General features: G+C 45.5%; 1 protein-coding gene across 4 annotated transcripts in view; it reads left to right on the plus strand.

The window, feature by feature from the left end:
- Positions 1-5,599: 5,599 nt before the first annotated feature.
- The window catches only part of CEMIP2 (cell migration inducing hyaluronidase 2), a 79,484-nt gene continuing 58,808 nt past the window's right edge, over positions 5,600-26,275 (plus strand). Inside the window, exons 1-3 of one of the 4 annotated variants that reach the window (XM_077907002.1) lie at positions 6,983-7,138; positions 7,379-7,565; positions 24,931-25,273. In XM_077907002.1, the coding sequence (XP_077763128.1) occupies positions 24,943-25,273 (331 nt within the window). In that variant the 5' untranslated portion in view covers positions 6,983-7,138; positions 7,379-7,565; positions 24,931-24,942. Of the gene's footprint in view, positions 5,749-6,416; positions 6,738-6,982; positions 7,139-7,378; positions 7,566-16,128; positions 16,150-24,930; positions 25,274-26,275 lie in introns of those variants that run through there. The other 3 variants (XM_077906997.1, XM_077906992.1, XM_077907012.1) reach the window with 3 other exon arrangements.

The raw sequence follows: 26,275 nt of genomic DNA on the forward strand, positions 1-26,275 counted from the left end.
TATGTCGGGCTCTCTGCTCAGTGGGGAGCCTGCTTCTCACTCTCTTGTTCCCCCTGCCTGTGCTCTCTCTCTGCCAAATAAATAAATAAAATATTAAAAAAAAGAAAAATGAAATGTGAAAATGATCTGTTCAGACTCTCATAGAATGAAACACTGCAGGAGTTAATTTCCAATAGCCTGCGGGGGCCGAACAGAGAGGGAAAGAGTGGCTGGTAGTCAAGGGAGTTTCTGCCTTTAAAGAGTTTGGAAGCAGCAGCACTAAAATGCTGAAGGCAGAGCTGTACAAGTTCTTTCCAGATCTTGGTATCTGGTCCTCTCCCCTCTCCTGAAGGGCTCTGTGGACTCCTTTGTCATCTACACAGCAGGCTGTGTCGCTCTGCAAACCTTATGCTAGAACCTTAGGACTTATTTATGTTTATTTATTTATTTTTAAAGATTTTATTTATTTATTCATTAGAGACACACACACACACACAGACAGAGAGACAGAGAGAGAGACAGAGACAGGCAGAGGGAGAAGCAGGCTCCATGCAGGGAGCCCAACGTGGGACTCGATCCCTGAACTCCAGGATCACACCCTGAGATGAAAGCAGAGCTTAACCGCTGAGCCATCCAGGCATCCTAGCCCTTAGGATTTAAAAACAAATGAGGCTTGGGGGGCCTGACTGGCTCAGTCAGATGAACATGAGATCTTGATCTCAGGGCGGTAAGTTCCGAGTCCTACATGGGGTGAAAAGATTACTAAAAATGATAAATAAGCTTTAGTAAATAAATAAATACAGAGTTCCATCTTGAATCTGATTCTTCAGGTGTCCAGTCCAACAGCTGCAAGGAAGGGGGCAGGATGGGGATGGCTGGGGTTAAGACTTACCTAATCATCTGGGTGCAGTGCTAGGAGGGGTGTAACAGGTGTGTGGAGCCATCGGAGCTGAGGGGAGGCTGTAGCTAGAATGTTCACAAAGAGAGGCACATTTGATCTAATTCTCGGGGGATAAAAGGACAGTGGTAAGTGTGGTAAAGGATGGGTCAGCCAGGGAGCAGATCGGGAGGATTGGTGTTTCAGAGCAAAGGGACACGCCTACAGAGCCAGAGAGGTTGAAAGAACAGGCATGTTTGGAACGTAGCTGTTGTTTTTCACCATTAAAAAGAAGTTTCTAGCTTCCTTTTGCTATGTTCCTTGTATGTTTCTCATGGCCTTCACCTCCAGCCTGGATCTTACAGCACTCAGCTTCTAATCCCCACCAAAAAAGTCCTTGTGAATGTAACCTGAAAGAAGATTCTAATTTAGTCAATCATGGGAGGCTAAGGAAGAGATGGCCAGAGTTACCAATGACATGGTGTGCTGAGCACTTATGAGGTGTGTGGCTAAGCCCCTTATAGCATTTTCATAGCTAACTCTCATAACAGTTGCATGGGCTAGGTACTATCATTCATTCATTCATTCGTTCATTTGATCCCCAAAGTGGGGCTCGAACTTACAACCCTGAGATCAAGAGTCATATGCTCTATTAACTGAGCCAGCTGGGTGCCCCTAATCCATTTTTTTTTTTCCCCTAATCCATTTTTAAATGAAGTTGCAGCACAGACAGGCTGGACATCTTGTCTGAAGTTAGACTGCCAGTGAGCTATGGACTGTGGTTGTGACCCAGGCAATCTGACTGAAGGGCCTCCACTCTTAGCCAATGTGCTATCCTGCCTCAAGACTGAGCACTACCACCACCAGGATGACAAACAAAAAGGCATCAGATGAGCCTCTCCCTCATCCCGGGGCTTTCCCTCCTCGTACAGAAAGGACAGAGCAACAGTGAGGGTGTCACCTACTGAGGGAGTAGGTGACATGGAGGTATGTACCAGATTGGCCTTCACGGGAGGACATGCTGCCCAGCCCTGAGGGTTATCCATAGCCAGCCCTCTCCATGCCTGGGCTGCTGAGCCGCCTTGCCCGAGGTCATGCCACTTCCCAGGATGCACCATATCCGATGACTAATTCGGGAGGCTCTGTAAAGGTCTGGCCATCTGGGGGCAATTATTCGGGAAGGGCCATGGCTGTAGCGCCTCCATGAGAGGCGGGCTGAGCCTGTTGCTGGGTTTGCTGGGTTCGCATCGCAGCTCAACTTTTCCCTCTGTCCCATCCTGCTTCCTGCCCCTCCCTCCAAAGGTGTTGACCTCATGGACATTTTTTAATGAACATCTTGCCACTCTGTCTCAGAGCCTGCTTCCCTGGGAACCCGATCCATGACAACATCAATTCCATTGACCAGAGAGGTCTGTGGCCACTCACTTTGTTTTGTAGCCAGTGTAACTTCCATTCACATTACAGATCTTCCTCAACTCATGATGGGGTTACATCTGGATAAACCCACAATAAGTTGAAAAAGCCTTAAAGTCAAAAATGTGTTTAGTGCACCTAACCTACTGAACATCATAGCTTAGCCTAGCCCAGCTTAAACGTGCTCAGAACACTCACATTGCCCTACAGTTGGGCCACGCCATCTCACACAAAGCCTATTTTATAATAAAGTGTTGGTATCTCATGGAATGTATTGAATACTGTGCTGGAAGTGAAAAACTGCAGAATGGTTGTGAGTGTATTGGTTGCTGACCCTTGTGATCGCTGGGCTGACCAGGAGCTACGGCTCCCTGTCACTGCCTGGCATCGTGAAAGAGTCTCTCACCACATATGGCCAGACTAGGAAAAGGTCCAAATTCAAAATTTGAAGTACAGTGTCTACCGAATGCATTTTACATTCTCATCCTTGAAAGTTGAACAATTAAGTCAAACCATTGGAAGTTGGGGACTGCCTGTAGTTTCAAAACCATCTGTCTTATTCGAAGAAACTTCGATTTTTTTCTGTTTCCTGATAAATACCCAGGAACAAAAATTTATAAAATTCTCAAAGGTCAGCCGCACAAGGACTCAATGCCCCCCTTTTTGTATCCATAGACTTACTTTTTTAATTTAAAAAAATTTTAAAAGATTTTATTTTTAAGTAATCCCTACACCCAGCTTGGGGCTTGAACTCTTAACCCTGAGATCAAGAGTCGCATGCTCTACTGACTGAGCCAGCCAGGCACCCCACAGTGGGCTTTATTTAGAGCAGTTTTAGGTTCAAAACAATATTGAGCAGAAGGTGGGGAGGCACCTATAAACCCCTGCCCACCCTGGCCTCTGGGCACAGCGTCCTCAGACATCCATGTCCATTTCCTTAGATTTTGGCAATAGGTATAGGTTATGGAAGTAGGACGTTGTTAAAACCAAAACTTTCATAAAATAGTTTGTGATTTTTTAATTGTTATTTTTAATATTTGAATGGTTGGCAGACTTGATAGGCTCCTGCTGTACAGTAGGCTCTCTAGACTTTCTGAGTCCCGGTGTCCCCACGGCCACAATTGGACTAACAATCTTTGGGAGGAATGAATTAGATAACATGTTCAAACTCCAAGCAAGGGGCCTGGCACTTAATATTCAGAAAATGGGCATTTTAATGTAAAGTTGGCACTGCACAAGCCATAGCATGTATGTGTTTTCCATGGCTCCTATAACACATCACAACAAACTTGGTGGCTTAACACAGTAGAAATACATTCTCTCATGTTCCTGGACCGGATGCATGCTGGAAGTCTGGAATCATTGAGTGGGCAGGACTCTTCCACCCCCCCACCCCCAACCCCCACTCCCTACCCCTGCCCCCGGCCCGCGGCCCCCAGCCCCTCTTCCAGCTTTTGGTGGTTGCTGGCACTCCTTGGTTGTGGCCACATCTGCTTGCATGCTCACGTTGCCTTCAGGTCTGCCTCCCTTTTATAAGGATACAAGTGATGGCACTTAAGGCCCGCTCTGATAACCCAGGATAATTTCCTCAACTCAAGATCTTTAATTTAATCTCTGCAAAGACCCTGTTTCCATATAAAAGAACACTTCCAGGTTCTAGTGATTAGGATCTGAAATTTTTTGGGGGTGGGGTGGGGCTATTTTCCAGCTTACCACACAGAGTGACACATTTCCTATTCTGTCTTTATAAGGCATGATCCTAAGCATTTCACCTTTGATCACGAAAATAATCCTTTGTTCCTTCCAGTTTGTCATTCAAAACCATTTTCTTTCTTTCTTTCTTTCTTTCTTTCTTTCTTTCTTTCTTTCTTTCTTTCTTTCTTTCTTTCTTTCTTTCTTTCTTTCTTTCTTTCTTTCTTTCTTTCTTTCTTTCTTTCTTTCTTTCTTTCTTTCTTTCTTTTTCTTTCTTTCTTTCTTTCTTTCTTTCTTTCTTTCTTTCTTTCTTTTTCTTTTTTATTTTCTAAGCAATTTTTTAAAAAAGATTTTATTTATTTATTCATGAGAGACAGAGAGAGAGAGAGAGGCAGAAACACAGGCAGAGGGAGAAGCAGGCTTCATGCAGGGAACCGTGGGACTCAATCCCGGGTCTCCAGGATCACGCCTGGGCTGAAGGTGGCGCTAAACCGCTGAGCCACCCGGGCTGCCCTGTCTTCTTCCTTTAAAAAGATTTTATTTATTTATTTATTTATTTATTTATTTATTTATTTATTTATTTATTTATTTATTTAATTTATTGAGAGAGAGAGAGAGAGCGCGCGCGCATGAGCTAGGGGAGAGGCAGATGCAGACTCCCTGGACCCTGGGACATGACCTGAGGCAAGGGAGATGCTTAAATGACTAAACCACCCAGGTGCCCCGTGCCCCCCTTTAAAAGGGTTTTTTTTTGAGAGGAGCAGGTTGGAGGGGCAGAGGGATAGGGAGCAGCAGGCTCCCCGCTGGGCTGGGAGACTGACATGGGGCTCGATCCTAGGACCCTGGGACCAGGACCTGCGCTGAGGGCACCCTTAACCAAATGAGCCACCAAGGCACCTGTATCTGCTTCATTTCAAGAATCCTCCTTCCGCTCCCAGAGGGTCAGTGGCTCCCAAAGTGGGGTAGTTTCATTAAGGTTTCAGCACTGGATATTGTTGCTATTTTGGAGGCAACTTTCCGAAGTTTTAATGAATTTGAGGATGCAGCACCGTTTCTCAAACTTACACATTCCAGGCAACTGTGATTCAGCCAGGTCTTGTGAAGTTTGGGAATCGGGAATCTTATCAGCCAAGATTTGGAAACTTCGAGCACCAAACTCGTGGAAACAGGGAATTCCCCTTCCCGCCTGTTGGGTATGTCACGGTTACATGACTAAGGTTCTATTAAAAGGGTTGGGGGGGGGGTGTAGGCTGGAAAGAGCAACTCTGAAAAATGAACACTCGTATCTGTACAGTATTCGCTGGGAGAGAGAGTTCCCTTGCGGGACAACTTCCAATTCCGAAAGAACCGGAGGATGACGACCGCCTGGATTTGGCAGTCCTGCTGCTGTCACTAGCTGGGGACCGCGTGGGTCTGACTGATCGAGCCCCGGCCGCGCCCTCAGCGGAGCCAAGGCTTCTGGGGGGGGGGGGGAGCAGCTCCAGCGAGGGGCGGGGCGGCGGCGGCGGGGCTGCTCCTGCCGGGGAGCGAGGGTCCATGGAAGGTTCGCGGGCTTGGGGGAGGGGACGGGGGGCGGGGGGCGGGGGAGGGGCTTGCTCAGCGCCACTCCCGCGAGCAGCAGCCACTCCGGAGTGGCGCGGCCGAGGGGCGTGGGGCAACCTGGCGGTATTTATTCCGGCTGGAGCGCGGGGGGCCGGGCCGCTCCGAGCTGCCGAGGAGCTGTCCCGAGTCCGAGAGCCGGTGGCTCCCCGGGAAGGGCTAAGAACCCAGCGCGCCGGCTCGGCCAGGTGGGGGCGGCCGTGGTGCGCTGGCCGGACGCGCGGAACGTTTTCGGGAGTTCCTGGAAGTGGCTTTGGGGTGATGCGGCTCAGGGTCTGGCTCCCGCGGCAGCGATGAGGGCGCAGTTGAAGGCGCAGTGTCCAGCTCAGGCCGGGGGTGCCGGGGCGCAGTCGGGCTCCGCCGGCGGCCACGGGGGCGCAGTGTCCAGCTCGGCCGAGGAGCGGCGGGGGCGCAGTGTCAGGCTCGGCCGGCACAGGAGGGCGGGGAGCAGGCTCCCCCGGGGGTGAGGGCGGCTCGTCGTCGGGCTCGGCCGCGAGGTGCTGGCGGCCGCACGGGGCCGCGGCGGGGGGCGCTGGACGCCGGGTCCCGGGCTGCGGCGGAGCGCGCGGCGGGAGGAGCCCAGCGCGGCCGCCGCCTCCTCCGGCCGCAGGCTCCTCCTCTGCCCCCGCCTCCTCCGCGTCGTCCGCCCGCCCAATCGGCAGCCCTCGGCCCAGCAGAGCCGGGCCGCTTGTCTGGCCCGCGGAGGCTGAGCGCGACCGGAGCGAGGGGAAGCCGCGGCGCCCGCCGACCGGGAAAGCGCGACTCCGGGGCCGCGGTCCGCCCCGCCCCGCGCCGCCGCCGCCGCCGCCGCCGCCGCCACCGCCGTCGCGGGGCCGAGGCTCCCTTGCTCCGGAGGGGAAGGAGCGGAGAGCGCGGCGCGGCTGCTCCGGGAGCGAGCGCGCCGAGGCCCCGGCCCCCGAGGCTGGCGGCCGGAGGCGGGGGCGGAGGCGGGGGAAGTGCGCGTCATTCCCGGCGGAGAGCGCCTGCCTCACCTCCAGGCACGGGCTGCGGCTGCCAGTTGCAGGCGAGCGGCGGCGGCGGCGGCGGCGGCGGCGGCTCCGGGGCTCCCCGGCCATGGAGAGAGGATCCGGACCCGGGGACGCCAGGAGCTCGGCTCCGTCTCGTTGGGCCGCGGTGTAGGCACCTGGAGTAGCCGACGCTAAGCGGGGAGGGGAAGGTAAGCGGAGGGGTTCCCCGCGCCCCGCCTCCCCAGCTGCCCGCGGGGGCCCCGCGCCCCGTCCGGCTCCCGGCGGCCTGGCATCGAGGCATTTCTGCTGAAAGGGCAAACCTCCTCCCGCCGCCGAAGCGCCCCGCCGCCCCCCCCCCCCCGCGCTCCGCCTCCCCGGGCCCCTCTCCCCTCGGATCGGGCGTAACCGGACTCCCCCCGGGCCAACCCCTCCGTAAGAGACGGTCTGGGGGGCCACGGCTTGACCTCTTTCTCTCCGTCTCTCTTTTCATTACGTTCCCGGACGGGGAGGGAAACAATGGACCTTTGAAAGTCGGTGTGAACAGCCTCAAACTTTCCGGAGAGGGTTGGGGTGGGGGACAAACCCCACAGGAAGCCGGCCGCGCTGGAAGGTTGGTGCAACGTCCACCGCGGAGCCTCGGCGGCAGTGCGCGCGGGCGCGCCGGGGTGACCTTTGTCTCTTTCCTATTCCCTCCGGGTTGGCGAACCCCTCACCCCTTGCCCGGCTTTGTGTTAGTAGAAGTCGAGCGCGGGCGGGGCGGGGGGGGTGGTTAAGATCGCTTGCAGCTCTCTTTTGCAGCCAGCTGGGGATGGCCTTACCCCCGGACCCCACTCCCAGCTTTACTCTGCAGGGTTGGGAGGTCCTGGCAAAGTCGGGGGTCCCGCTCCCTGAGGATCCCGGAGCTGAGTAGTTGATGCCCGGTGCGACATCCTTTGCAATAAAACCAAGGTCCTCATGTCCCTGGATGCTCTCTGCTGACCGTCGTCGCCAGACCTCGCTGTGGAGCAGAAACCACTCACTTAAATTCTCTGCATAAGGTTAGGAAAACAGCCTGTGATCTCCTTTCATCAGCCGTCGGGGTTGGAAGGGAGTGCTTAATAAGGTTAACTTTCATCCACTCGCTGGCTTGTGTCCACTCTCCTTGATGCACTGTGACAGTGTGAGGCGTTGTTGCATAATTGCATGTGTGCAGCGCGTGCAGATGTTTTTGGGAGCCCTTTACCAGGACAAAATGAGGATCTCGAGGAAGTGGGGGGACGCAGAGATTTCACCTGAGCCGAGGGAGGCCTCAGACCTCGGGGCAGCCAGACGGAACTACCTGTTGGAAGTGGCTCTGTGTTAGAAATGCCTTTGAAATATTTAGCCTTCTGGGTGTTTGGTGGGCAAAAATGGAGCTATTGATCTTTGACCTTTGAAGGAAGCTTGCTATTTTCAAAATTGGTCTGGGCTTCACGCTCTGGTTGTGTGCCTTGGATTAGCTATTCAAAGGGCTCCTTTAGGTTTGCATTTCTATGCAAAGCAGAAGAAAATGAACCAGGTACTTCTGCCTACTAGACACTGGGTCGGACCTTATGGGGTCGTATCCTTAACGTTACTCCCCTGGTTTCTGTGTTCCTGGACTATAGGCTCAGAGTGTGCCGGGGGTGGAACTGGAAGTCTGCTTCTGGCTTTCAGTTCATTCCACCTGATGCTGTTTTATCTGATGAGTGTGTGTTTAAGCTCAGAAAATTAAGAAGTGAAGGTTAGAAGTGAATTTTGAGTCATCACCTACCTGTTCTGCTTCAACAGTCTGTGAACGAAGCTGAGGAGTGTGCAGACAGAGGAGTGTCTGGACAGGGGGGTCGAGAATCTGTGAACTCTAACCCTGTGCTTGTTTAGCTTTTCTTTGTCACAGGGAATTGTTTGAGTAAAGTCTCCTTTGTTGGTGAAAATCTGTAGATTTTCAGAAGTCTCAGATTTCACAACGGGAAGCTGGAATGGGACAACACCTCATTCGTGTTCTAATGAACCTCCTCTAGCCTGTTCCCAAGCTACCTTGGGAATGCAGAGAAGACAGACTAAGGAATTAAAGTCGTGGGCCATTTCCGAAGTTGAAAGGTTGCTGCTTACCAGCTCTGCACGCCTGGGCCCCATTCTGAATTTGAGAATGATAGGATGAACCACAGCAGTGCAGAAAGAGAACATTGAAATGATTATTATTAAATACTTAGTTTTGGATTCCCATGGAGTACTGGCTGTCAAAGTGTACTCTGTAAAGTGTCATAAACTAGGAGTCTTGCATCATCCACCCACCCACCCACCCTGCATTCGACTAACAATTCTTATTCACCTCTTTTGTGTTAGGCACTTAGGAAGCAATCTGAATGCCCACCGTGTGCTGTGGTAGGCAGAGGGAGTTGGATGGAGTGGTTCAGGCTTGGGCAGTCACAGGGAGCCAAGATAATCAGTGGTGGCTTCCATCTTTAAGGAAAGATGAGATGGTCTCTGCTGTTGAAAGGAATGAGCCTAGGCTGGGAGAAAAGGAAACGAACAATTAGAAGGCCCAGTAAGTGTGTAAGTGTTTGGAGCATCATGCATAGAATGCTTTAAGGATCCAAAGGAGGACAAGACTGGGAATGCGGGGGGGGGGGGGGGGGGGAGTGAGGAAGTAATTTAGTGAAAAATAAAGTTTTCTAAATCAGAAATAGTAGAGACTGAACACTGGTGTTTGGTATTGGCAGTACCTTTTTTTTTTTTTTTTTTTAAGATTTTATTTATTTATTCATGAGAGACACAGAGAGAGGCAGAGACACAGGCAGAGGGAAAAGTAGGCTCCTTGCGGGGGAGCCCGATGTGGGACTCGATCCCAGGACTCCAGGATCACGCCCTGAGCCAAAGGCAGACACTCAACCACTGAGCCACCCAGGGATCCCATTGGCGGTACCATTTTGAAATGTAAAGATTGGAGTACTTGAAGTCAGAAGGGAGTTTAAAACGAGGCTCTGACATTTGCTAACCGTTTGCTGCTGGCCAAATCTCTCAATTCTTTACACGCTGTTTGTTCATCTGTAAAATGAGTCTAAGCATACTTTATTGAATTCTTTGATGACTTAATTTGCCGTGTATATAATAAAGTGCCACACAAGCTAGTGCTGTTTGGTATCGAAAGGTACTTTGAAAATAGGTTCTTTTTAGAGCTTTTTAGCTCTAAATCATACCTAAGTCCAACTGATCTCAGGGACAGATTTCTGTTTTGCTGACCCTTTCCAGGGTGTTCTGAATCTCAGCTTGAGGGCAGTTTTTCAGACGTTAGGCTGGTTATTGTCATATGGCATTCCTCAACTTGTCCAGACATCTTCCCATCCCCAGCCACAGGAAATCTTTTCATTGCATTTGGGTTGTGAGCACTAATTAGAAGGATGGGCTGGCTCGTATAGTACCTCAATTGAGAGGGGCTTGTCTGGGTCTGTACTATAACTGCCATGGTCTTTCCCCTCCCTCCCAAGTCAAGCTAGCCCTTCTGCTTTCCCCTGTCCTAACAAGATGAATATGGAAAAGTGAAAAGGAAGGAAAAGCCGTGCATCTGTGTTTTTTGAGACCATGAAAATGGCCTTTACTGGTTTTCTCCATCTGTAAAGAGGTGTAGTTTTCAGTGACGCCCCCAGCAAGATCAGTTGTTGCCTGGCTGAAACTTGAATCTATGAGCATTATTTGCTTGAATACACTTGCCTTCCTCCTGACTTAAAATGGACTTAAGCTCATCTGACATTTTAATAAATTGCCTTTTGATAGGAATCCATACTCACATATTTAAAGCTAGCGTGTTCAGTGTGACTGGGGGGGAGGGGGATGATACGAATGTAAATCAATTTTTAGGACACGTTGAATCCTAGCATGTAAGTTTGAAAGGGCTTTAAAAATAATATTAAGATGAGGAAGTTGAGACCCAGAGAGGCTAACTAATTAGGTAAGGTCATATAGTAAATTAATGGCTGAGCAGGGACAAGAACCCCTTTGTCCCTATTTCCAGTCAGAGTACCCCCCCCCACTCTAACGTACCCTAATTTGTTCCTGTTTGGTTTTGTTAGCAATTTCGTTTAGTGTTTTAATGGTGAAATAATTTGCATTTGGGCTTAGGAAACCCATTGCACCCAACTTTAAAGCAGACACTCTATCTTTTCTCTTTGGGAGGATTTATACATGATATGATGCACACAGGGGGGTGCTGTGACATGTAACACATTTCTGGCAAATAGGGAACTAAGTATAAAAATAATGTTCCCTTTACTTGCATTTTCTGTAAATTGCACACAAATTTAAAATACCATAGAAGTGCACATTGTTTTTTAAAAGAGAAGCAAGTTCCTGGAAACATTATTCAGATTTGTGTCGTGAATCATAGGATAAAAGTATATTAGAAATATGTTGGTTGGCATGGTCTTTTGTTTTCTTGTGCTTGCTTTGGGAAGCCATTAATGTTGGTTGTCAGGAACTATGTTCAGCAAATATTTTATTGCATTCCTAAGATGTGCAGGTCTCTGCGCTGGTTGCTGTGAGCAGTACAAAGATGAAAGAAGCATAGGGTCTTTATTAAAATGTCTCTTTAAAAAATATGGCATGGACTGGGATGCTGTGTATGACTTAACACACACAATTGCTATCTCCCATCAAATCAGCCCTTTGACCGATTAGGTAAATCTGCCTTGAAATTATTATTATTTGCCTAACCTTGTGGCCAGATTTTAACAAGACATTTATTCTCATTACGTGGTAACAAGTGGTAAACCTTTTATATTTATTTTATCAGGGCTGCATCTTCCTGGGGGACAGTAAGAAAAAATTGACAGCATTTGGACACTTTAATAATATCATGAAAAGTTTGCCTCAGAGAGCTTGTAGCAGTCCTGGCTTAAATACAGTATTTAGAATAGTGTGAACACTGCATAGACGTGTGATTAGAACATTATTGCCTGAAAGGATTGCAATTTAAGACAATCCATGCTGAGCTACGGAGAGAGGAATTGCCCTCATTGACTCTGAGTTTGATATAAGTATCTTAAAACATAAATATCCACCACAAGCCAGATGTCTTGGTCATATCTATTATGAAGTCTCTCTGAAGAGTGAAATTGTTATTGATTTGGGAGCTCTTGCCTAATCACCGGCTTGTATTTGGGTACTGCCAACCTTCTGTTCTTCTAATGGTCCTCACTGACAGCCCACTTCCCTGAAGAATGAATCGTTTTTTTTTTTTTCCTGCATACGATGAGGTTGGAAAATTAATTATTAACATTTCAGGGAGTGGAAAGATGAAGTTTAGCCCGAGGACAAATGCCTGATTCCTGTTTCAGAAGGAATGAGAAAAATGAGTCATTGTTTTTATTGTGGCTTAAAAAAAAAAAAAAAAATATATATATATATATATATATATATATTGTTTTTTTAACGACCACCAGTGCCACCTCTCTCAAATCCTCTTCGCATGAGGATTTTAGGAATTCCATTTCCTTCACACAAAACCTGTGGCCTTAATTGTTCAGTGAGTACTTGACGACAGCCTTCCCCTGCCACCCGAGGGCATGCTCAGATAGAAACCAAGTGCTAGGAACGTGGAGAAGCTAGCAATTTGGTAGCAAGTGGGCTGTGTACAGAGGTGGAGCTGAGGAGGCCAAAAGGAAGATGGATCGTCTTTTCAGCACGGGCAGTGATGTCTTTTGATTAACACTGAGAGCTGCTTTCCCAAGTGCTTGAGCTCACTTCGCTGCCTGTCCTGTCCTTGTGGTCACGCTTCATGATGTAGGGTCAGCTCGGGGCTGGCTGGTCCGGCTGCCCAGCTGCGCGTGGGCTGAGCTGGGCTCTCTCTCTCTCTCTCTTTTTTTTTTTTTTTAAGATTTTTATTTGTTTGAGAGATACACAGAGAGAGAGGCAGAGACACAGGCAGAGGGAGAAGCAGGCTCCATGCAGGGAGCCCGACACGGGACTCGATCCCGGCCGGGTCTCCAGGATCACCGGGATCACGCCCTGGGCTGAAGGCGGCGCTAAACCGCTGAGCCACCCGGGATCCCCTGAGCCACCCGGGATCCCCTGAGCCACCCGGGATCTAAAGGATTGCTTCCCGCTAGTGCTCTCTGTTTGTGCTTAAGGCCCTGGAGCTCCTCCTGCGCCCGCCCCGCCTGCCCCGTTTGCCTGGTCCCCCCCGCTGCTGGCTGGGTCTGTCCCTGCTCAGCTGGGCCAAGTCTAAGGCCCCTCCAGGGCTTGGTCGGTGCTCCTTTACAGGTGCTCCCTGCTGACTCCCTGGCACCATGGAGTTTTGATGAGCATCCAGCCTGGGGGAGGTGGAACGTGGTCCCTTCTGGAGGCTTCCCACGCCGCAGGACGTCAAGCACTGTCACTGTTTTTATTTTTGGCCAGGAACTCATGCGCAGGTGACACCGGGCCTGCCAGCCTTCCGGAGACTACGCTACAAGAGCCTTCTGTCCGTTTCCTCCCGTATTGGTCACGGGTAGACCGTGTGTTGTCATCGTCGTGGCAGAGTCCCGTGGTGGATTTTAGTTTACATGTGCGAAGGAAGCCGTTAGTGGTGGTCTGGTGGCACGTGTGTGGCTAAGTCGGTTTGCCAGGCCTTTAAAAAATTTAACTCTAGTCTGTTGGTAGAGATCTAATAAACTCAGGTGATCACTTCTTTGCTCCCCCCCACCCCCGTGTCTTTGCCCCAACATGCATTGTACTTTGCACCTATCTCTTTATTTGGATCATCTCCTGAGCCCCCAACACTGAGCTCTGAGCTCCTCGAAGGTAGAGATTGATTTGTTTGTGTGCTGCTGGGTCCCCATCATCTAGCAGAGTCCTTGTCTGATAAGAGACGTTCAAGCCGAGTGTGTTCCCTGTCGGGCAAGCCTTTACTCTCAGTGGTAAAAATTGTGTTAAAAATAGGCTGCACGTTAAAAAAAAAAAAAAAAAAAAAAAGGCTGCGCGTTGTAGGTAAAAGAAATAGTACATTTGGATTCCAGTCCTGGCCCTGCCATTAATAGAAACTTTGCTTTGATGCTGGATTGAGTGGCCCCCGATCACTTCAATCTGGGCATCTCATTATTCATCTGGAGTATTGCCTAGTTCGACAGGCGTGTCCAGACATACTCGCTGCAGGCTTTCTCCTGTCCTGGCGTTTTGATGTCTGTATCTCAAGAGATCGTGGACTTCTGGTGCATCTGTGCTTCCTTCTCAAACAGCTCTCCGTTGCCTTTTCTTTTCTTTTTCCTTTTTTTTTTTTCCCCCCTACTTCCAACATTTTAACTGCCATAACTTTCTTGGCTCTTTCTTCTGGAGAAGTAGTTTTCAAGCTTGGCCCCTGGCGCTCGGCAGAGAATGCAGCCCACAGGCAGCTCTGCCCTTTGCTGTAACCTTAATTAAATCAGCCTCCCTCAGGTCAGACGTTGGCTTTGGTTCTTTCTTCCGAAGGCCAGCTGCAAGGCTGATGACACGCCTGCATCTGCCGTTGTGTGCCTCGCTGGCAGCCATCCGTCACTGTCAGCAGGTTGGGAGCCTCTGTGCCGCGTCCTCCCAGCCTGTGGGGAGCCAGGGCGAAGGGGGTGGTCTGAGGAGCTCTGGGAAGGAGGGGAGAAGAGAGGGTGGCTTCTCAATAGGAAGCCGTAGGAGCAAAAGCAATCTGAGGAATAAGAATCAGGAAAAGGATATAGGGGTGAAGAGCAGAGGACAACGGGCAGGTAAGATGACTCCCTTCTTTCTCCACTTTTCCAAGTTTTATTTATCCTTCTAGGTCTTTCCTCCCACCCAGGGGCCTACCGACTGTGCTTTTTTTAAAAAAAATTTTTTTTTTTGACCGGGTAAGGAGTGTTAGATACTCTGCTTGTCAGCCTTGCTCCCCTGTTGGTCTGTGTGGGTCTGTGTTTTCTTTTTTCTTTTGCTTCTCTTTTGTTGCCCATGGTAATGTTCTTCGGCCTTTGAGCCCTGTCAGCCATCTTGGCTTTGGGGTCAAGCAGGGCTTTTCATGGAGATGCTTTTCATGGAGATGCTTAACAGATCTGAAAAAGGATTAATGAGTACGTTTGGTGTCAAGAAAATCAGACATCTGCCTCCTGTACCTTGCATGAATGAGAGGACTGTAAGAATGAAGTAAAAATATTTCTCAAAGGTCGCCTATATGACTCTGAGACGGGAAAGTGTTCGCTTGGTTTCCTTGGGGCAGGAGATATTATGAATAAAGCCTCTTTGTTCCGAAGGATCCATATTTAACAGGAGATTCCAATATAATTTTCGAGGATGCATCCACTTCAGCGAAATTGTAGTCGATTTGCTCATCTGAATTCCTTCACTACAGACACATATACTCAGTGTTTATTGTTTCATCATTTTCATCATAATCCAACTTGTATTTTTAGTTAAATTTTGTTTTCCAGGGATTTACTCTTTCCTGACTATAACTTTGTGGCAAAGAGAAGAATGCTTCACAAAAAGTGAATTTCTTTTTTTTTTTTTTTTTTTTTAAGATTTTATTTATTTATTCATGAGAGACACATAGAGAGAGAGGCAGAGACAGAGGCAGTGGAAGAAGCAGGCTCCATGCAGGGAGCCCGACGTGGGACTCGATCCCTGGTCTCCAGGATCACGCCCTGGGCCGAAGGCAGGTGCTAAACTGCTGAGCCACCCAGGCTGCCCGAAAAGTGAATTTCTAAGCAGGAAAACAAAAATGTCTTCTGGCTTTAAATGATACTTATTCTGACTCAAATATTACTGACAAAAAAATCAGTTTTAGTCAATTTAGCCTTTTTTGGAGATTATAGGATTGACAAATTCCTTATAATTTCTCTGTATTATATCAGTAGAGTTCATATGTATGGTGGGAGGAGGTAATGTGAACAATACATGGTGCTAGACCAGGAGTCTAGGTGTATTGGTGTTTATATGTAATAGAAGCTCCATTTGGGGGAGTATCATTCATCATATGTGTCTAAATTGACCAAGTGGAAGGAGAAGGTAGGGGAATAAAAATGAAGATTTCTCAGCCCCTTATCTAACTTTCCTTGCATAAGGAGAGGTTTATAATGAAGGATTGGTACTTCCCCTCTTCCTCTAAACATTGGCTTGGCCACCATCAGCTTAGTAAAAGTGAGCCAGAACTAATACAAATAACTAACTGTGCCAAGTGTCTTATGTCTTGGAAATGTGTCAGACAGTTGCAGGTTATAGTGACTCATCTTGTTTTAGAGATTTGAAAGAAGAAACAGAACACCTACCTATGCAAGGTAATACTGGAAAATATGTCTTGTCTGTATGAAGGCGCTGTTGTGTTTGGAGGTCTCAGGGTACTGGATTCTTTGGGAGTATGTCTACACAAACCAAGTAGATCTTTGAAGGAAACTGCACTTAATTTTTTCCCATCATCTCTTATCTCCCAAGCAGCTCTATGTACAGACCTAGCATTTATATTGAATTCTTTTGCAGGGATTATCATTTAAAAACGAATTTTATCCTGTATGCTCTGGGAATAGGATATGCAATGAAATAGATTCCTTTAAACTATGGATAGAAGGATGTTCCCCCAGGAACTTTTCAACCATTGTTTTTGAAAATCTTTATGATATATATTTAAACACATACTCTTCATGAAAGTATTGATCACATGTAAGTATTTACTTGACATTTTGAAAAACAAAAGGGCGTAAAAGTCAGTTTTGCTAAGTTTATTTCTTACTGAACAACTTTATATGATTAAAATGTTGAGCTCCTTGTTTATCAAGTGTAGACATGGTCTGAATCTACAATAAAAGAAGCACCCTCCTGCCCCGCCCCCCCCAACCTGATTCATTGGTGTTCTCTTTCTCTTAAAAATGGGAGATTGGAAGTTGGAACCATTAATTGGAAGTCCAAGGCCATTAGGAGCAGTTTAAGATTTTAACTAGGTCATAATTACTAAAAATTATAAACATCAATCATTTGTTTTCAAGGTAATTCATGAACACCTCTTGTTCCTGGCATGTTTGACTTTTTGTTGTGAGTGAGCATACCAGTAGGTGTGTGGTAAAGACCTACCAAGATCTTAATAAGAGGAAGTCTCCTCAGCCAGATTTTGGCCAGTTGTACTGAAACTCTAGCTTCTAGGGCAAGCATCCTCAACCACCATGTGAATAATAAGCACTATTGTAGGCACTTTGTCTTCAGTATTAGCATCTCAGCAGTAGAAAGAATGTGAAGACTCAGTCTTTTTAAAGAGCACTTACTAGTTTTGAATTACTGGTGCTATATTTGTACAAAAATGACTTTCCCTTTGACCACAGCATTGTTTTCAGAGTAAGCTCTATGCCTGGTGTGGGGCTCGGAGTGTGGGACATGAACACATGACCTGCTGATCAAGAGTTGCATGCTCTACTGACTGAGCCAGCCAGGCGCCCCAGATCACAGCATTTATTGGCTGTCAGCATAACAATATGAAGTGGAATGGAACACTTTCCTTTTTCCTATGTGCCTACTGCACTTCCTACTGTTTTGCCAAAAGTGTTACAAAATATTGTGAAAGGTTGAGCTTGTCTGGTTTGCCGCTCTTTATCTTTAGAATTCCCGTGTGCTGTTGGTAATAATACCTTTATTCACCCACTAGATTGCATGCTAGGATTGCATTTTGTAAAAATTAATACTTTGGCTTTTTTGCTTGAAGTTGTAAATGTTCTCAGTTTTTCCCAAACCAGGGCAACACATACAGATAGAGTAGAAAAATTTCCCAGAGCCTCAAGGATGTTGAGGGAAGATTAAGTGGGTGATTATAATCTATGTGGGTGTTGCATGTGTGTGTGTGGTCTGTAGAGGTATAGTCTGATGGAAGTTCAACAAGCACCTAGTGAGTACCTACTGTGTTTAGGGTCATATGAGAATACTAAGATGAGTAAGACTAGTTCCTGTTGTCAAGAGGCTTAGAGTCAACTGCAGGGGATGGTTGGACAAGTCCACATGTTAACTGAAACATAAAGGCAAAAGGCAAGATGATCCTTTTGTTAAAAAATTTTTTTTTTTTTTAGTAATCTCTACACTTAACGTGGGGCTTGAACTCATGACTCCCAGATCAGGAGTTACATGCCCTACCAACTGAACCAGCCAGGCCAGGAGCCCCCCAACAAGACTCTTAAACAGAGTGCAGGGAAGAACAGACGGGGAACTTCATGTTAGAATCCTGAGATGACAGGGCTTCATGGATGGGATGGCACAGTGTTTGACAACTTTAAATGAGAATATCTCACTTTTTAAAAAAGATTTTATTTATTTATTCATGAGAGACACACAGAGGTAGAGACACAGGCAGAGGGAGAAGCGGGCTCCCTGTGTAGAGTCTGATGTGGGACTCGATCCCAGGACCCCAGGATCATGACTTGAGCCTCAGGCAGATGCTCAGCCACACCTCACTTTTCTTAAAATCATGTTCTCTCTCTCTCTTTTTTTTTAAAATTTTTTTCTTTTTTTTCTTTTTATTTTTATTTTATTTTATTTTTTTTTAAATATATATTTCTTATTCTAAATCACAAATCACAGTAACTCACCCAGGTTATCCAGTGAGAACAAGAATCCAGATTATGTTTTTTTTTTTTTTTTTTAATTTTTATTTATTTATGATAGTCACAGAGAGAGAGAGAGGCAGAGACACAGGCAGAGGGAGAAGCAGGCTCCATGCACCGGGAGCCTGACGTGGGATTCGATCCTGGGTCTCCAGGATCGCACCCTGGACCAAAGGCAGGCGCTAAACCGCTGCGCCACCCAGGGATCCCTTTTTTCTCTTTTTAAAAAGATTTTATTCATCCATTTAAGAGAGAGAGAGAGAGCACAAGCAGGGGGAGGGGCAGGCAGAGGGAGAGGGGGAGAAGCAGGCTCCCTGCTGAGCAGGAAGCTCGACAGGGGGCTGGATCCCAGATCCCAGAATCCAGAACCCAGATCCCAGAGCCCCCAGATCGTGAGCTGAGCCTGCCTTAGGCAAGCAGTCAACCGACTGAGCCACCCAGGTGCCCCATATCATGCTGTTTTTTTAAAGGCCCAAGAAACTTTTGTCAACTTGATCTTTAATGTCATGGAAATTCCAAAATATTTTTTGCAATTACTTCTTGTAATTGGGTGCTCTTGCCAAATGCACTGACCCCTCCCACCTTGAGTTACTGTTTGAGGTTATGCAGTCTTTTTTTTATCCAACAGAAGAATTGTATTTAAAATAACAGCAAGTTAGGATGCCTGGAAGACTTGGTTGGTTGGGTGTCTGCCTTCAGCTCAGGTCAAGATCTCAGGGTCCTGGGAGTGAGCCCCGCGTCCAGGTCCCTGCTCAGTGAGGTTCTGTTTCTCCCTCTCCCTCTGCTCCTCCTCTGGCTCATGCTCCTCTCTCTCTCTTTCTTTCTCGCAAATAAAAAATAAAATCCAAAAAAAAAAAAAAACCAAAAAAAAAAAAACAAGTTTTAAAGGTGTTTTTGAGTTTTTTTTTTTTTTTTTTTTTTAAGACAGAAGTAGGGGGATCCCTGGATGGTGCAGCGGTTTGGCGCCTGCCTTTGGCCCAGGGCGCGATCCTGGAGACCCGGGATCGAATCCCACGTCGGGCTCCCAGTGCATGGAGCCTGCTTCTCCCTCTGCCTGTGTCTCTGCCTCTCTCTCTCTCTCTGTGACTATCACAAATAAATAAAAATGTAAAAAAAAAAAAAAAATTTATTAAAAAAAAAAAAAAGACAGAAGTAGGTTTTGAATGCTTCCCACTTTCTCGGTGTTTGCATTTATATCTTGCGAGTTGCTGTAGTTTCATATTCTTAGTGATTTCTTGTAATACCTACCATATTTTTACTACTATATATTATACTATTTGTATACTTACTATTTGCCTAAGTTCCCTGTGAAGGTCTTTAATGGCATGGTATTTATTTATTTACATGGTATCATGATATATGATAAAATCATATATCATTAGATTTTACTTTTTTTTTAATGCTTTTGTTGATTTTTTTTTCTTTTTTAAATTTATTCAGAGGCAGAGACACAGGCAGAGGGAGATGCAGGCTCCATGCAGGGAGCCCGATGTAGGACTTGATGCCGGGTCTCCAGGATCACACCCCAGGCTGCAGGCGGTGCTAAACCGCTGTGCCACCGGGGCTGCCCTGATTTTACTTTTTAATTAATTATTATTAAGCCTTTCGGGGCTACTACTTTTTATCATCCAGTAAATAAATATGAGATAATTCTTCCAAATACCAGAAGTTATGCTTCAAAACCCTTCATGGAGTGCATTTTCAAACTCCACATGAGTGACTTAGTTTTCCCATATTTTAGATTATCTGTCTGTATTGAGGGATTTAGCTCAGGCTGTGATAGCTCATCAAATACATCATAAAATGCTAATGTGTTCCTTCCGTATAGTACTGTGTTCTTTACACTACAAAGGCAGTCCTCTTATAAACGACATGTAATATGAACAAATGATTAGTGTATTGAGTGAACACATTGGTCTGTCATAAAAACTTTAAAATGATAGCTAATAATCACTTTGACATCCTGCAATCCTTGAAGGGACTCCATCTTTTCTTCTGTAAGTTGCTTCTTTATCTCAGAACCCCAAGCTCACACTAATCCAGGGCTATAATTGTATTTTCTCTTCCCTGTGGTTTTCTTAATAGCATTTTCTTTTCTCTAGCTTCCTTTATTGTAAGAATACAGTATATGATACATATAACCTACAAAATGTGTGGTAACCAACTGTTTTAACTTATCCATAAGGCTTCCAGTCAACTGTAAGCTATTAAGTTTTTGGAGAGACTCAAAAGTTATATATGGAGTTTTGACTGCTGTGGGGGGTGGGTGCAGGGATCAGACCCCGCCCCCCGCCCCCCATTTCAAGGGTCAACTGTATTTTCTTTGTCAATTACACTCTGTCTTCAAGCAAGTGTTTACTATTGGATTTAGGAATTGTATTTTTTGGATGCAATACATCCTTCCTTTATCCTTCATAGTGCTCAGTGCAATTCTCTAGTGACCACAAGAGCTCACAACTGTTTATCGAATAAGTGAAATATCACTTTTTCCCCACAAATAATTTTTTTAAAGATTTTATTTATTTATTCATAGACATACACACACACACACACACACACACACACACACACACAGAGAGAGGCAGAGACACAGGCAGAGGGAGAAGCAGGCTCCATGCAGAGAGCCAGACGTGGGACTTGATCCAGGTTCTCCAGGATCATGCCCTGGGCTGCAGGTGGTGCTAAACCGCTGTGCCACAGGGGCTGCCCTCCCACAAGTAATTTAAATCTATAACTATCAATCATTATATTTTTAAGTAATTGATTCATAATACCACTCCTAAACTCATAAATGTAAAGTGAGGTTCTAAAGCAATGTATTTGGATCTTGTATCTTTAAAAAACATGATAAATTGAAAGAAATCTGCATAAAATGATTTTTTTGGTTGTAATTTTTTTAAAGTTTATTTATTTATTTGAGTAATCTCTACACCCAACGTGGGGCTTGAACTCACGACCCTAAGACCAAGGCATTACATGTTCTTCTGACTGAGCCAGCCAGATGTCCCTGGTTGTAATTTTAAGATGGTTTCAACAGTGTGTTTATTTCTTAGGAAAAGGATGATTGTATTTGCTGCTTATGCACTTACATGTTTTTCACTGAAGTGGAGCTTATGTGCCCCGAATATATGAATATAAAGATATCTAGTTTTGAGGTACCTGGCTGGCTCAGTTGGTAGACCTCGCAACCCTTGATCTCGGGGGTCATGAGTTCAAGCTCCATGTTGGATATAGGGATTAAGTTTACTTAAAAAAATTTAAGAAAAAAAAATATTTAGAGTTACAAGAGTTCAGGGAAAAACACAGGCACAATTATTTTTCATTTATTGACCATTTTAGTTTGTGGCAGATACCATCCGAGTTTTCCATGTTAGGATATCATTTTGTTAACGTGAAGACACAAATTAATTCCCAGTGGGTTGGTGACTTCATTTAGCCTCTTACTGCCTGCTATTATATTGTGGGTACATCTGGAGACCCATCATCTCCCACAAAAGGGCCCTCCAGCCTGTTAAGTAATAACAACCTTTCTCACCCTGAAACAATGAAGTATCAGATGATTGCAGCCTCAAACAAAAGCTTCCCATTCCCTTTCAGAGCAGATTACAGTCACGATTCCCCTCCCACCCTGGTGAGCCTGGCACTCAAGAATATCTAGTTTAGTCCTTTCTTTGTTAATAGAGGATCATAAAGGGGCCTTTGTTATACTCTCTCATTTCTTCCAGCAGGATGTCCCCATTATTTCGTTCTGGTTGGCACATGCAGCAGTTTCTTCAATACCACCTTGAATCCTGTTCTCATCCCTTTGTCTCGGAGCTTTAGCTTCATCTAAATAATTACCTTTGTTCAGAAATCAAACCCCACGAACCAAGTGGTTTTGACAGACATACTGACTCTGAGAATGTTCTTTGCCCCGTATAAAATCAGCGTCAATACCTGATTAGATTCCCTTTCTGTCTCCATTAATTTCCAGGTCGTTTGGGTCCTGGGAATGCTTATTGATGTCTTTTCTAATGACCGCATTTTGTGTTTCATGGATTTGCTGTCGTTTAGAGCAATTTGGGGTCCCCTTATGACTGGGATCTTATTCACTGTTTTGGCAGAAGTCGAGGGGGATTAATTACAAGGGGACTGAATGAAATCAGGTGACTCTGAGATGCTCTAGCTATGAAGGAAGGGAAGTAATGGAACCATGTTTCTGAAGCCACTGAACACATCATATTTATCCACAGTCCTTATTTATCCACAGTACTAAGAACATGATAGAAGCATAGCATTTCTGGCTTCCTTGCTTTTTTTTTTTTTTGACTTTGCAAAGTCAAAGTCGGGTTGCATTCAAAATTGACTCATTCAGAAACTTCCAAGTGCTTACTATAGAGAATAAGGACTGACCTTGTTTTATGTGTGTGTCAGCTTCTCCTAGATAAGAATCATTTGTAGTGGACTTCTGCATGAAGAATTCTTGAAAATGCTAATGTGCTCTTTGACTCAGCCCATTCTAGTTACACCCTTGCAAATCAGAAAACTGATGTCTTTGAAATTTTTGCCTCTCAATTGTCTTAAAAGACACATTAGTATAACAGTTAAGAGCCTGAATACTAGTGTGCCCTGGGTTTAAGTCCTGGTTTTCCCATATATTAGCTAATTAACCTTTTTTAGGCCTCAGTCTTTCTCATATGTAAGATGGGGACCATGGGAACTACTGAGATTTCTTGTATTAAGTATTTTAGATGAGTAATCCATGTGAGAGGTTTACAACAGTGCCTGGCAGTATGGACTTTGAGTTAGATTTTTTAAAAAAAAATTATTCTAATCATAATATTTGAATGCCTACTTTTTAAACAGAATTTGAGGACTTATTATTATTTTTTAAGATTTTATTTCTGTAGTTATGAAGGGATCCCTGGGTGGCTCAGTGGTTTGGTGCCTGCCTTTGGCCCAGGGTGCGATCCTGGAGTTCCAGGATCGAATCCCACGTCGGGCTCCCGGCATGGAGCCTGCTTCTCCCTCTGCCTGTGTCTCTGCCTTTCTCTCTCTCTCTCTCTCTCTCTCTCTCTATCATAAGTAAATAAATAAATCTTAAAAAAAAACAAAATTTTTTTTATTTATGTAGTTATGAGACATAGAGGCACAGGCAGAGGGAGAAGCAGGCTCCCTGCAGGGAGCCTGATGTGGGACTTGATCCCAGGACCCCAGGATCACAACCTGAGCCAAAGGCAGACGCTCAACCGCTGAGCCACCCAGGTGTCCCTGTTGTCTCTTTTTTATTTTTTTTTTTATTTTTTTATTTTTTTTATTTATTTATTTTTTGTTGTCTCTTTTTTAACCAGAGAATGTGGACTTCAGGTTTTCTCATTAAATGAATTCAGAGTCTACAGTGAAGTGATAACACAGGTAGAAATACTTAAGCTGTTTTGCTGAAAGATAAATCTAGTGGGGAAGTCAAACACCTAAACATGAAAGCTTGTCTATTGGAACTCTATTTTATTTTTTTCTAAAGAATTTATACCATCCTGTATTCCTTTTTTTTTTTTTTAAGATTTTATTTATTTATTCATAAGAGGCACAGAGAGAGAGAGAGAGGCAGAGACACAGGCAGAGGGAGAAGCAGCCTCCATGCAGGGATCCTGATGTGGGACTTGATCCCGGGTCTCCAGGATCACACCCGGGTTGAAGGCGGCGCTAAACCCCTGAGCCACCAGGGCTGCCCCCTATTGGAACTCTTTAGGGCCAACTTGTCGTCTTCATAGGATGCATGGACTTTAACTTTAGTTTGAAGAGCTTAGAGTAATGATACCCGAAAAGTGTGACCACTGGCTTCAGTGTCACCGGGGTATGTTTTAAAGATGTAAAAATCCCTCTCCAACAATTGAGCTGGAATCACGGGGGTGGAGGGCCCAGGAATCTACATTTTTAACAAATATCCCTGGTGATTCTTAGGCACAGTGCAAATTGAGAACAGTTGCCTTAGAAGAGTGGCTCTCAACCAAGGTGCTCATTAGAATCACTTGGTGGGGGCATTTAAAGATAGAGATGCTTGGATCCTAACTTAATTGCTTTGAGGTGTGGCACTGGGCACTGATGTTAGTGGGTGATTAAAATGTGCAACCAAGGTCAAGAAGCAGTGACATTAAAATGTAATTAGTGGGCAGCCCCTGTGGTGCAGCGGTTTAGCACTGCCTTCAGCCCAGGGCATGGTCCTGGAGACCTGGGATCGAGTCCCACGTTGGGCTCCCTGCATGGAGCCTGCTTCTCCCTCTGCCTGTGTCTCTGCCTCTCTCTCTCTCTCTCTCTCTGAATAAATAAATAGATAAATCTTAAAAAAAAAAAACGCAATTAGTGATTATATCAGGGATGTGAGCTGACTTGATATTTTCAAAAAGTCATTACAGTGGTTACCTGGGACTGGGGAAGGAAGGAATGGGAAATTCTTGCTTAATGGCTACAGAATTTTTGTTTGGGATGATGAAAAGTCCTGGAGATAGATGGTGGGGATAGTTGTGCAAAACCGTGAAGGTACTTAATGCCACAGGACTGTGCACGTTAAAATGGTGAGTTTTATGTTATGTGATTTGGTCACAATAAAAAACACTTAATAAAGCCATTACAGGGGTGCCTGGGTGGCTCAGTCGGGTGAGCGGCCAACTCTTGGTTTCACCTCTGCTCATTAAATCAGGGTCACGGGATCCAGCCTTGTTTCGGTTCCATGCGCTGTGAGGAGTCTGCTTGAGGATTCCCTCTCTCCCTTTGCGCCTCCCCCTGCTCGCTTGTACATGCTCTCTCTCTCAAATAAATAAATCTTTTTTAAAAAAGCTATTACAATTCTCACATTTCTGAACCTTAATTCTTTTCTTTTTTGCAGTGACAGTGTATCATGCATGCCACTGATTCCAGGGGACACTCCCCTGCTTTCCTACAACCTCAGAATGGAAACAGCCATCGCTCGTCAGGCTATGTTCCAGGGAAGGTTGTGCCACTGCGGCCCCCTCCTCCTCCAAAGAGCCAAGCTTCAGCCAAATTGACCTCCATCAGACAGGAAGCCCGGGCCACCTTTGCTTTCTCACCTGAAGAGCAGCAGGCCCAGAGAGAAAGCCAAAAGCAGAAGAGGCACAAAAATACTTTCATTTGCTTTGCCGTCACTAGTTTCTCATTTTTTGTTGCACTTGCGACCATTTTAGGAATATCCTCAAAATATGCTCCAGATGGTAAGTGATCACAGATGCACGTGTGGAATCGCCCGTGTACAGAGAACTTGTTCTAGGAGAAGAACAAGGGAAGGAAATAGTAGGATAGAATTAAAAAGAAAAACTTGTGGTATCTCCACTTGGCTCTAGCTAATTAATATATAATTAGAGAATAGGAGGTATAACCGTTTATTAAAGCAATTGTTAAAGGAATCCATTGGAAATGATTCAATTAAGGAATTGCTCTTCCTTTCACTTTACTACTTTGTCCCAGTGCTCAAGATGTTCTTAGAACATTTCTTTTCAAAATATTCATTTGAGTCTTTACTGCATTCTTATGGTAGCACAATTTTATCCTTCGTATGATTTTCTGACTGCCAAAAGTTTTCAGTGATAAGAATTACTAAATGTAGGGGTGCCTGGCTGGCTTAGTCTGTATAGTGTGTGATTCTTGATCATGGTTGTGAGTTTGAGCCCCATGTTGCGTGTGGAGCCTACTTAAAATAAAAATTAAAAAATATATTTAAAAAATTACTAAATGTAGTGGTAAAACTACATTCGTGTTTTTTTTATTTAAAAGTTTTTATTTATTTATTTGACAGAGAGCACAAGTAGGCAGAGTGGTAAGCAGAGGGAGAAGGAGAAGCAGGCTTCCCACTGAGCAGGGAGCCTGATGCGGGGCTCAATCCTAGAACCCTGGGATTATGACCTGAGCTGAAGGCAAACATTTAACCAACTGAGCCACTCAGGTGTCCCGATTTTTTTTTTTAAATCAGTGAAAATACTAAGATTTGTGTTCTATAGCTTGAAACCAGTTGGGAGACCGTTCTAAAAGAGAAGCTTCAAGTATTTATTTTTTTATTATTTATTATTTTTTTATTTTAGCTTCAAGTATTTTTGAGGAACAATGTGTATCCTCAAAGGAAAACATCCATTAGGAGCTTTGAAGTCTAATACATTTATCTAAAAATCACTCATTGCTCATAGTTAAATATCATCTGAGGAGGTTTTCATTTCTTAAAT

This window comes from Canis aureus, chromosome 1 (genome assembly GCF_053574225.1).
Source record: "Canis aureus isolate CA01 chromosome 1, VMU_Caureus_v.1.0, whole genome shotgun sequence".
NCBI classification, from domain to species: domain Eukaryota; kingdom Metazoa; phylum Chordata; class Mammalia; order Carnivora; family Canidae; genus Canis; species Canis aureus.